Below are 12,038 nucleotides of genomic sequence, written 5' to 3'. Positions count from 1 at the left end.
TCGAAATGGTTCACTAACGAAGCTTCCGGTTCCCTGTTGCAAGTTGGCGTTGTGTTTCATGTGCAGGGCAAAAAAAGGGTGCGGAGATGGGAATATATAGGAATTAATATATTTTAAAAACCTTAATTAAGGCAGGATACTTAGAAGCTCCCTTTCATTGCAGCGTTTTTAAATTGCCACGTTTTGTTTACAACCACTACCTCACACTCAAAAGGACACAAGTAACTGGACAATGATAATTTGTGGGAAGTTGACAGAGCTGTGCTTTTAAAAGCCCCATGGCATGCAGAAATTCAACAGGTGGAGATGCAGTGATAAAACCTCTACCTGTTGATTTTCTACCTTCAAAAAAAGTTTTAAAGGACAAGGACTTGTAACTTACCAGCTACCTTTTGTTGTAGTTCTCTTAGCCAAAAAAAAAGTTCTTTGGTTAAGGGAGCAATCCTATGTAATGCTGGCTGGGGCATGCTGGAAGTTGTAGGCCTTTTATCTGTCTAAACATGCATAGAATTGTGCCCTAAGAGAACTTGCTAAGTCCTCTTAGCAAAAAGAGGAAAATGCTACAGCCTTTTAAAGTCTGTGCTTTTTGTTTATGTTGGATTGTGTTCCCTAAATGTTAAAAATAAAAACCCACCTAAAATTCAGAAATGGGGGGGGGGGAGGAGAAAAAATTGCGTGAGACAGAACAATTCAATGGTTACACTTGGCAAATCGTAGAATCCAAACAAGTAGCACTGTATTACATTAAATTTTGCTAGTTGTCTTGAGAAGAAGCAAGAGCGCTGAATTTCCAAAGCACCTGCACTATATTTAAAAAGAAACTTCAGGTAGCCCTGTTGGCCTATTAGAAACATTCAAAAAATAACAGTAGTGTAATATTTTTACAAAGACAATTGTAGTGTGTGAGTTCATCAGAATGTTTCTTCAGGCTTGATAAGCAAAAAAGGTGAAAGGAGAGGTTGTTTTAGGGCTATTCTACACAAGGCTGGTAATTAGCTGCATTTAGTTTTGGTTTTGTCAGAGTTGAGATCCAAGTGCTCACAAGGAGTGTTTTCTTTTCTACTTTTCTGCTATATAACCTGTAGGTGGCACTGTGGTATAGCAGAATAGTGCAAATGCACAAGAGGAAATTGTGCTTTCTTTCGTCATCAGAAATAATGCCCCATTTTCCCCGCTCTAAAAAAAAACTCACAGAAAGTGCTATCTACAAACAGAAGCAAAACTGGACAGTCACAACGTTGTCTAAAGAATCTGTAAGCAACTACAAGTAGGGAATGATGCAGGAGGGACCCTAGCGCTACCAGTCAGAAGGTATTGTGCAGCAACTCCATCTTTTTTTCCTTAAAAAGTAAGACAAAAGATGGAACAAGTGGTGGAAAAACACAAGAAGGTTACCAGGGGAAGATGACATCTGGACCCCCTCTAAAATTCTGTGAATGAGGCAGGGCGATGGCACTACAAAAGCCTCATCTGGACCCACCCCAAGTCTGCTGCTTGTAATAGTCTCAAAACAAAGTAAGCTATTTATAAATAAAACAAATTAAACTCGGAGACTAAATTCCAAAGCCTAAATTCCAGCTTTTGGCTTTTCTGCCTTCTTTCTTCCCTCTCTCATTTACCATAGCTCAACTAACTTTTTTTCTTTTTTGAAAAATCCAGAGCAATATTTGACATAATGAGGGAGCAGGCTGATCCAGGAAGCAAGATTATTTCTGCTCACTGGAACAAAAAGGATCCTACAACACTGCTTAATTTTAAAATATATGCTCATTCCTCTGTGTGACCTTTGCTCCTCATATGTAGTATAATCACAACCAGACTTGAAGTGTGTGTGTGCAACTCTTGTTTTTATATAAAGATAACGTTTGTCCCACCCAACTAAAGAGACTTGCCCACACATCCTACAAGAGGTAGCCAACTTCTTCTAAACAGTAATCAAGGCTCCTTGAAGTAGGAAGATTTCCTCAGAATGACATGGCTGTGGTGGATGGTTAGCCTCCTTTCCATCTCTCTCCCAAGCCATTTCCCATGGTTCTCTAAGCACGTTTACTTGGAAGTATGTTCCATTATTTTCTTTTGGACTTGCTTCCACCTAGTAGTGCTGAATATTTCAGGCATCAGCTGAAATCACACAGTCATTTCCAAATGCTTTCATGGTCACATGGAGATCTTCCTCCACTTCAGTTCCTAGGCATTACTGCAGTTCACAAGTTATGCTCCCCATAACACTTTAAATGTCCTCAACCCTCTCTAACTAGTATGGGAGAAGGCATCTCCCACTTTGCATCTCTAAATACCAGCCCATACTTTCCTGCGATTCAGTTAAGATACAATCCCATCATGACATTGTTGCTGACGGTGTGTAATTATAATATCCAGAGAGGTGGCTGCATTAGTCTGTGGCAGCAAAAACAACTGCAAAAAGGTGTCTTATGGCACTTTAAAGGCTACAGTCCACGAAAGCTTATACCATAATAAGTGTGTTAGTCTTTAAGGTGCCACATACTCTTTATTGTTTTAAATTATAGAATGTTATTCCTTTTCTGCACTGCCCACCCCTCTTTTGTTTCTTTCACCTTCCCTCCCCACCTCCAATTTCTCATGAAATTGACAGTTGAAGGAAACTTTGTCAGTTTCACAAATGCCTCCTCAGTCCTCAGTACTTTTTTTTAAAAATTAAACTATGTTGATACACACCATCGCTGATTTGCTTCCAAGCCCAGGAGGAGAAAAAGAACTTTCCACTGATATTTACAAAACTTTTACCCAAACATCAGTTTCACTGGAGGTGGGGGTACAGGAAGGGGAGATGGTGAAAGAAATGGTTGTGTTGCAGGTCGCCATGATCATGGAAAAGAAGGAGAACTTGAGTAACAAAGCCGTGCCTGCTAACAGTAATAAAAAAGGCAAAAATGCCAAATTTGAACATTTGAAGTGGCATAAATATTGAGTGAATTAAACATGTATTTCCGATAGAATGCATCCGTTCAGAAGTGACACAAAAACTTCAGGAAGACTGAAATGCAATTGTAAATCTACCTTCCTGCATGGCCATCAAACTATTCAAATGCAAACGCTTTTTAAAAACTGCAGTTCTGCTTTCATACATGCATACCAGCAGTGGGAGAGAGACCCCAAAGCATTTTTACAGCACCATTCTATCCATGTTTACTTCGAATTAGGACCCATAGTGTTCAATAAGTCTTACAGTGCAATCCTGTACATGTTTACTCAGAAGTAAGCCCCAAGGGGTTCAGTGGGATTTACTGCCAGGTAAGTGTATATAGTATTGCAGCCTTATTCCCTATTGCAGCCTAACAGCATAGTCCTATGCAAATTTACTCAGAAGCAAATCTATTGAGGTCAATGGGACTGACTCCTAGTTAAGTGGGTACAGGATAGCAGCTTGATGCATATGAAACTGGCCTCAGACAGCACCTGCTAGGGAGTAAATAATGTTTTTATTTGCTGCTGCTTTTATCTAATTATTTTATCTGTTCATTGATTTATGTGCTGTTTTAATATTTTACTATTGTTTATGTGTGATCATATGTTGTTTTGCTGACTATTGTAAACTACAGAATTTATCCTGAAGGATGATTCAATAAGGTAAAATAAAATAAATCCCATTGAAATCAACAGGGCAGCTTCTGACTAAACATATCTAACACTAACATATTATCATTCAGAAGGGCTTCCAGACAGATGGCTCCTAGCACTAACAATCAAAAGGCATTTTGCAGCTATTATGTCTTTTCCTCCTTAATGGATTTTTTTCTGGTAAGAAAAAAGATGGAAGAAGCAGAGTGAGAACATGGGAAGATTAGAAACTGAAGACCACAGGTGCTTTTATACAAGGTTTTTATCACACCATCCCTCTGCCTCATTCACAGAATTTTACAGTGCATTCAGATGATTTACAAGGGGTCAAGATTATGTTTTCCACTCATAACCCTCCCATGTTTTCCCACCACTTCTTCCATCTTTTTTCTTGCTATGGAAATTCTTTTAAGGAAGAAAAAGCAGAATAGTTGTGCAATGCCTTCTGCTTGCTAGTGCTAGGACCCCTCTGTCTGGAATCACCCAACATTGTCTGGACCCCCCAATAAAGTTCAGGGAATGAGGCAGGGTGAGTGCACAATAAAAGCCCCATCTGGAGGCACCCCAAATGTAATTTCTAGGGCTGAGCTTTATAATCAATACCAGAAAAGATGTTTCAGTAACATACATATAACAGTGACTAGCCCCCTTTCACACTCCCATCTGCTGCAAAGCTAGAACATTTGGGAATATTCGAAATGCTCAAGGCAAAGGTCGCAGCGATCGAATGTAGACAAACAGTAAAAGTGCTCCAAAGGAAGCACGAGAGAAATTCAGACAGGATAAAACATTACAGCTGTGTTGTCGGGCAGTGATATACCAAAGACTAGGTATTTGGGTGGGAAAAGGGCCCACCAGATCAGGAGGCACAGGAAATGGCTTGACCCCGGTGGCCAAAGAAAAGAAGAGAGTAGGCAATGGGTTTAGAACAGGCATGGGCAACCTTTTTTCTGTCGAGGGCCACTTTCCCTTGTGGGGAATCTGCTGCAGGCCACATGTTGGTGGTGAGCAGCGCTGAAGCTAGTAGTGGACAGAGCCAGAGCCAAAAGTGATTGAACGAACACAGAATATGGACCTGAAAGAAGGAGAGTGAAGGCATTAGGCCAGAGGGAAAGGTGGATGGAGGGGGCATTGAGATGAAGACTGGGAAGGTCAAGGAGAAAGAAGATCATCATGGCAGTTGTGAAACTCAAAATGTGGTGCGCTGGAAATTCTACATTTTGATTTGAACTAACCAGCCAAATGTCTGACTGCAGGTTTTTGAACTACAAAATCTCTAGGTAGCCAGCTCGGACGGAATATCCATTCCTTAGGTCTTCAGCTAACCACCTAGGTGGTTTCAGTGCCAGCACCAGTCTGAATGAGATATTCAGGAATTCAGCATGGATAGTTTCATCTCTTTAAACTAACAGCTAGATCTGTCTTTTCTGGGGCCTGTTAATAGCACAAGCATAGGAGCAATGGCTCTCACTTGGGCTGTTGACTCTCATGGTAAATATTGAAAAAAGAAGTGATGATGTCGATGCGGACAAGATTTTCATCTTAGGAGCAGCGGACACTCTTTCCTCAGACACTCCCACTTCTCTTTGGTTTTCCCCAGGCTAGTTATGGAAGCACCTACCTCTTTTGGTGGGGGTGGGGGGGGGAGAGGCAACCTTTTGCCCCTTGGAAATAGGTTTCTGTGACCCAGTGTCGCTATGGGAGCGGAACAGGTTGCTAAGCCCTGCAGTTGAGTGGTTGCTGTAGCAGCAACAAAGAGATGATGTGGTTGTTATGCCTATTTTAATTAAGCCCTATTCCCATGGTAGCAGTATTCCGCATGACAGCTCTAATGGCCAGGACAGGAGGGGCACAAGTGAGGTGGTACTGCAACAGGATTTCACCGATTGCCATGGCAATGCAGGGTTAGTCTTGAGACCCCAGGAAGCAGCCTGTGTGGACAGCCAAAATGGGAGAACGTCACCAAGTGAGAAAGTAAATACACTTAATGGTGAGTCCAGAAGAGCACTTGAATTGAGAGGAAGTCGGTGGGTGGCAAAGGCACATACGCAACGCTCCCATGCTCTGTTACCTGGGAGGAAGGGAGAACTTTTCTCACTGGGAAGGGCCTTGTTGCATTGCCTTCAACAAGATGCAGATCGACAAAACAGATCTTTGTGGGATGGACATTCCTTCTCGATATACCACCAAGTGAAGCACAAAGCGAGGAGAAGGCCAGAAACGCCACACTTGGGGCAGGGAGAAATCCAGAGACCAAAGGTAAAGCGGAAGGGGAAATTTTGTCACGTGCCACCCAACTTCAAAAGGAGAGGAAGCAACCTTATACATGAAATAAACAACCTAAGAAAGTGGAATATCCTCAACAGCGACAGGAAGAGGTACTGCCCTCTTCACTAAGGACGAGCAAGAAGTCCAAGCAAGAAAGGGGTGGGGGTGGGGGAGAGGGAGAGGGAGAAAGAAAATTGGTATTGTGCATCTCTTGACTTTGTGGGAGACTGACTTGAGAGCTATCGCCCGCTGGTCTGCTGACAGCTGCCCCAATGCTGGATCACAGAACTAGGATGGACAGTTCCAAGAAGGAGAAGGTAATGTTTTACATTTTTTGTTTTTTAGTTCTGGGGATTGCCTGGGTGGCTGTAAATGTTGTGTATGGAAGGCTGCCTTGCAAGAGAAGATTAGCAAGTGACAATTCCTCAGGCCTGTGGATAGGGTTGCCAGGCCGCAACCCAGAAAACATACATGTAGGTTTACATTCCTTGGTGCAGTGGAACAAGAGGCAGCCATGACTTCTCTGCCTTGTGGCTCTCCTGGTGTTACTGTCCACCACCTGCTGTAACAAGCAAGATTTCAGGAGTGTCTAATTTTGGGTAGGAAGGGGGCAGTCGATTAGACTGGGGAAGAACAGGTGGGAGAAGCTGCAGCTTCCTCTCTCATCTGCACTGGGGAATTTAAACTGACACACATCACCTAGATTGCAACCTGGCAACCCAGCAGTGGAGGGTTCCACTGGAAAAAACTAGAAGAACCATCTCTTAAGAGTAAACACCAGATTCCAGATTTTTAATCTCCCTGAGACTCCTTTCCCTCTTTCTCTCACTGGATTGCTAATTTTTCTGAAGTTAAAAAAGTACGGGCCAATGCTCCAAGGGGAGTAACTGGTTTTGAGAAGCTCCATTTCTGGATTTACAGGGTGGTGTCACCTTGAAGACAGGCCTTCAAAATGCTACATCTGTTATTATGTGTCACTTTTATAGTCCGTTTAGCATGCAAGAAGCATGACATCAATTCCAGTTCATTATCTCAACAGCCCTGCAATATACCTGTTCCACAAATGGAAAACCGAAGCTGAAAGATAATGGGGCTGTTCACACAACACGCTAACCCACACTCAGTGGTTGAGTGTGGGTTATTTTGAACCGTGGGTTTGTTGAACCATGGGTTAGCATGTTGTCTGAACACAGCCAGGATGGCTTGTTAACCATGCAGTGTGGCTTATTTTCTCAAACAAGCCACCTTGAGAACTCATGATTTGTTGTTGGGTTGTTTAGAGTGGTTAACAAGCTACACTACATAGTTAACAAGCCATCCTGGCTGCGTTCAGACAACACGATAATCCACCTTGCAGAAAACGTGCTGCATTCAGACAACACACTAACCCACACTTCAACAAACAACTCATGTTTCAAAACAACCCACACTCAACCACTGAATGTGGGTTAGCATGTTGTGTGAACAGCCCCAGTGACTTGCCGTAAGTGGGCAAATCTGAGGCCAAAGTCAAATGCTTGAGGAGCACCTCCACACACTTAACTGCACAATCCATTTTGCCCAAGAACTCCCTTGCTGGATTAGACCAGAGTCTGGCCCAGCACTTGTTTCCAATGGTGGCCAGACAAATGCCTTCCAGGGAAGCATCTGAAAAGGGTATAATGGAAATACCAAAATATGGTTGTCCCTAGCATCTGGTAATCAGACATATTTATGTCAGACATATATGGAGACATATTTCTTAACTGTAATGGATGGAATCTCCATGTTCCAGTCTTTGGACTTGAAAACTGGAGCTAAGACCCAAGTCTTCAAAGCCCACCAGTGGTTAAGGCAGCCTTCTTCAACCCTGTGTTCTCCAGACATGTTGGACTGTATGGGAGTTGCAGTCCAATACATCTGGCTTCCCATGCAGATGTTTTTCAGAATGTGCTACACTTGTGTTCATGTACATTCTTAAAAGTTAAGATTTCAGTACTTCAAATGTTTTGGAATCGTGTTCTTATGGGGAGTTGCGTACCTAAACATTTGCAGGCTCATTTGCCCAGCTTATTACTGGGCAGTAGGAAAGTTATCAAGTGATTAGAAATTATAACAACAACTGTTAGATCCTTCCACTGGTGTGTTCCTAACTATACACTGGCATCTGAATCCTATGTTTTTCTCGATTTTCTTTTTCCACAAAAATATTATCAACATCCAGGCTGTCTTCCAATTATTTGCAATTAACTGACTTGCAGCTGTCAACAAGAAACCAATTAATGTTTTTTCTCTAATCTCTCTATTTTCTTTTACAAACATATTCGTAAAGCTAATTCTGGTGTTTTACAAATCTCTTGATCAGTGATTCTTTCTATTTCTTGAAATATCTTGTCCCAAAATGTTCTAACCCTCCTACATTCCCACCACATATGTATTTGAGTACCATTAATTCCACATCCTCTCTAACACAAAGGTGATAGATTCGTATTTGTTTTTGCTAACTTCACAAATCCTATGCTTTTCTAAGTAAGATCCATTGAGCTTAGCAGGATTTGGGTAAGCATGCACTGGATCCTGGCCTAAGGCAGTTTAGCAGTGTGTGACGCTGTTCCTTCTCCCAACATCATGATCCATTTCTAATAACTAAGAGAGAGCTTTTGGTATGGTGTTTCACTTAGAACTAATTCACAGTGAAAAACTTAGTGGGGAAGTCTCTTAGATCTTTGTAGAGAACTACCTTACATCTTTGTAGGGTCCTCCTCTGAAATTGTTATAATGAAACTTAAAAAACTAAGCTCTCTTTAAATCGTGGTGTGGAAAGATAAAAAAAACCCAAACCAATCCATCCAAGTTTAAATCTTTGTTTCTGTGAGGGCAGCATTCCCTCGGGGTAATCTGTTGAGGCCACATGTCAGTGGGGGCCAGAGCCAAAAGTTGATGGGCCACTTCCTTTTCTCTCTGCCACTCTTCCCCACCCTTCTGCTCTTTTTCTGCCACCCCCTTCTCCTTCCCTCCCTCCCTCTTCTTTCCCACTCAGCAGGATGCCAGGAGAGGACCTGATCAGTTGCAGAGTGCTTTTGAAATTAGTGTGCAGGCCACTTATGGCCCACCCCTTCTTTAAATTAACCTGAATTCCTAGCAGGGTGAATTTTTCTAAGTCACGGTATTAGACAGTTTTAGAGGGGAATTGGACAGCTTCCTAGAGAACAGGTGTATGGCTCTGAATACCAGTTGCTGGGAAGCTACAACAGGAGAGGGCAATCTCCTTCAAGCCCTGCTTATGGGGTTCCTGGAGGCCCCTGACTGGCCGCTATGGAAAACAAGATTTGGGATGTGATTGACTATTAGTCTGATCCACCAGGGATCTTCTAATGTTCTTAAATGTACCATCCAAACATGTTTGACCCAGAAGAAGTGACCCAAACACCAATCTTACACACTGACTTTTGGTTGAAAATAACTTCCCCAAAGCAAAGCCTCTTATTCACAGCCATGTCTATTGTATATCAACATGGTTCCCAGTTTAAGGGACTCCTTCTTTGCAGTGGTGCAGCTAGGTACTTTTAGACCCTGGACTTAATGGTTTTATGGGGAGGTCCTTTAGACAGCCATATGTATTACTTCAGTTCTGTAGCAAACAGCTAACATTTTTCTTTGCCCTCCCGCAACTACCATTCCACAGTTTACAATTGGTTCTACACTCCTGATATGTTAAAACAGAAACAACAAAACTGTTTGTCAACTCTGAAAAAAATATTCTGAGCATGTGCTGTTTTATTTTTTGATTGTTTGTTTACTGCTCTATATCTAATAAGATTCCCAAGAAATGAACAATAAAAAGAAAGAAAGAAGAATCAAAATACTCACTTAAAATATTTGAAATCAAATTATGCCAACACAATATCGCTGGTCAGTCAAGGAAGCCTTGTCTAAATAAAAATATCTTCAGCAGGTGCCAAAAACAAAACAACCTTGGTGCCTGCCTGACATCAATAAGCAGGGAGTTCCACAGAGGAAACCAATACACTGAAGGCTCTACTCCAAGTGGATTCCAAAGAGACTACAGTTTGCATTTTAAACTCACTTATATTATAGCACCACCATGATTATGGGAATGAAATGGAGTTTGCTTCTGTTGCCCACATCACCTTGCCACTCTCTGGGTGGTCATTTGGGGGTCCCCTGGGCTGTGGGACCCTGAATCTGGCCCAAACATCCAGCCCTACCTGCACCTCTCCTTCTATATGGCATCGTCCCAACATATCCTCTTTGAGCGAAGGACTTCTTCCAGCTGGTGCTGTGCAGCATAAAATTGTCTCACTGGGAAAGCCAAATACATTAAACCTCATCAAGCTAAGTTGTCTGTCTGTTTGTTCTTTACATTTTAATTGTAACTTCCACCAAAGAACTCAGAATAGTGTATACAACAGCCTCACGACAGCCCTGTTAGGTAGGTTAATCTGAGAGACAGTGAGCTTCTCTGCATGAGCGATTTATTGCACGCTTGTGATTGGTGACCAGCCAGATGGGCGATTAATAAATTTAATAAATAAATTTAATAAATAAATAAATTGGTCACTCACAGAAGTTAGCAGGTCCTTTACACAATGTTGACAACCTCCAGGACGTCTCCTGCACTTTTCCCTGTTTATTCCACTTCCAAAAAGTTTGGAAATAATGCAAAAACGGACGTTATTCTGATCTATCAGCTGTGTGAAATCAAGTCATGCCAGCATAGCCCTATAGTGGCAGCGCCATCTAGTGGCTGTAAACTGGAACACACAGAAACATATAAAACTTGCTGATGGACTTTCCTTGATTCAAACCACATGTCTGCTGTGTAATGGAGCCTATCGTAATCCTGCAAAGAAACCGAAAGCAGAAAGCCCTGGTAAGGATGCAGGTTTTTTTGCTTAATGTAGAGAAGCTCAGTGACAAGCCTAAGGGTACCCAGTGAGCTTCATTGCTTAGCATGGATTTGAACCCAAGTTTCCATAGTAATTTAATCTAATGCTACAGCAACACTGGTTCCCTGTCTAGAAGACATCCAACCCAAACACATGGATAATAAATTTAGTAGATGGGTTTTGCTCACATGTACCGCATGTCATATTTGGAATAAGGAAGGGTCAAATTGGCCAAAGTCAGAGACTGTGATGGTGGTGAGTTACTTTCCCCTGTGTCATGTGTCTCTTGTTGTCTTCCTTGAAAAATCAAGAGCAGGGCCAGTGTCATATATAGGCATGGTCAAGAACCTGCCAAGGGCCCACATTGAACAGGGGGGCCAGTGACAAGAGCCCCCTGGACCCTCTCCTCTTCACTATTGCAACTTGTTAATTTACCTGCCTCTCACTTTGGTCCAGACAACAGAGGTGGTGAGAAGGAAAAGCAGTAGATTCTGCTGCCTCCTTGCTCACTGTCTCTTTGCCTGTTAAGCAAGCAAGTGGTAGCAATGATTAAAAAGAGAAGGAGTAATAACTAATAACAGCTGGTGACAACGGTGGTGAGGAGGTAGACTCACTGAGGGAGGGGGCCCGTGGAAGGTGTCTTGCCTAAGGGCCCTCGAAACCCTGTAGCCACCACTGCTCGAGAGTTGTTCTCCAGGCATGCTTTTTGCAGCATACAAGTTGTTGTATACATTGTGTAGGTTGATCTGTGTGAGTCTGTTTGGCAGATGCTGCTGCTTTGGGGACATAGGCTTTATACCAGGTGAAAGCATTTGTCCATCTAGCCCAGTATTGTCTGCAGCAGCTCCCCGGGGTATCAGGCACATGTCTTTCACATTACCTGCTATCTGGCCCTTAAAAAAAACCTGGAAATAGCAGGGATTGAACTTGGGACCTTCTGTATGCAAGGCATGTGCTCTGTCACTGAGCTACACCCCTCCCCTTATGGACAGGGAGCTTGGATTTGATTATCATTGTTCCGTTTCATCTCTGGGATGTTATTATTTGAAGGATGTAATCTTACTAGGAAATCCTTACTAGGAAACATACTTACTAGGAAAGAAGTCTCATTGAACTCTGTGGGATGTATTTCTGAAAAACATCCTTAGGATTGTGTTGTATGTCTGAGTAAAAAATGAGTACCTGTACGGGAACAGGACAATGAATCTGAGAAACAGGGACTCTCTTCTGTAGAGCCGTTTTCCTTACATGGGGGGGTGACTGAGCTAGCTTTATGACAGA

At 42.5% G+C, this 12,038-nt stretch overlaps 1 protein-coding gene across 1 annotated transcript in view; it reads left to right on the top strand.

Moving 5' to 3' along the window:
- Positions 1-10,665: 10,665 nt before the first annotated feature.
- The window catches only part of GCK (glucokinase), a 53,894-nt gene continuing 52,521 nt past the window's right edge, over positions 10,666-12,038 (top strand). Inside the window, exon 1 of the mRNA XM_084803853.1 lies at positions 10,666-10,741. Within this exon, the coding sequence (XP_084659979.1) occupies positions 10,694-10,741 (48 nt within the window). The 5' untranslated portion in view covers positions 10,666-10,693. The remainder of the gene's footprint in view (positions 10,742-12,038) is intronic.

Source organism: Heloderma suspectum, chromosome 6 (genome assembly GCF_057233095.1).
Source record: "Heloderma suspectum isolate Gila_16-S chromosome 6, 16-S_ref, whole genome shotgun sequence".
NCBI lineage: Eukaryota > Metazoa > Chordata > Lepidosauria > Squamata > Helodermatidae > Heloderma > Heloderma suspectum.
Note: the sequence above shows the minus strand (reverse complement) of the source record. Positions and strands in the feature narration are given on the sequence as shown.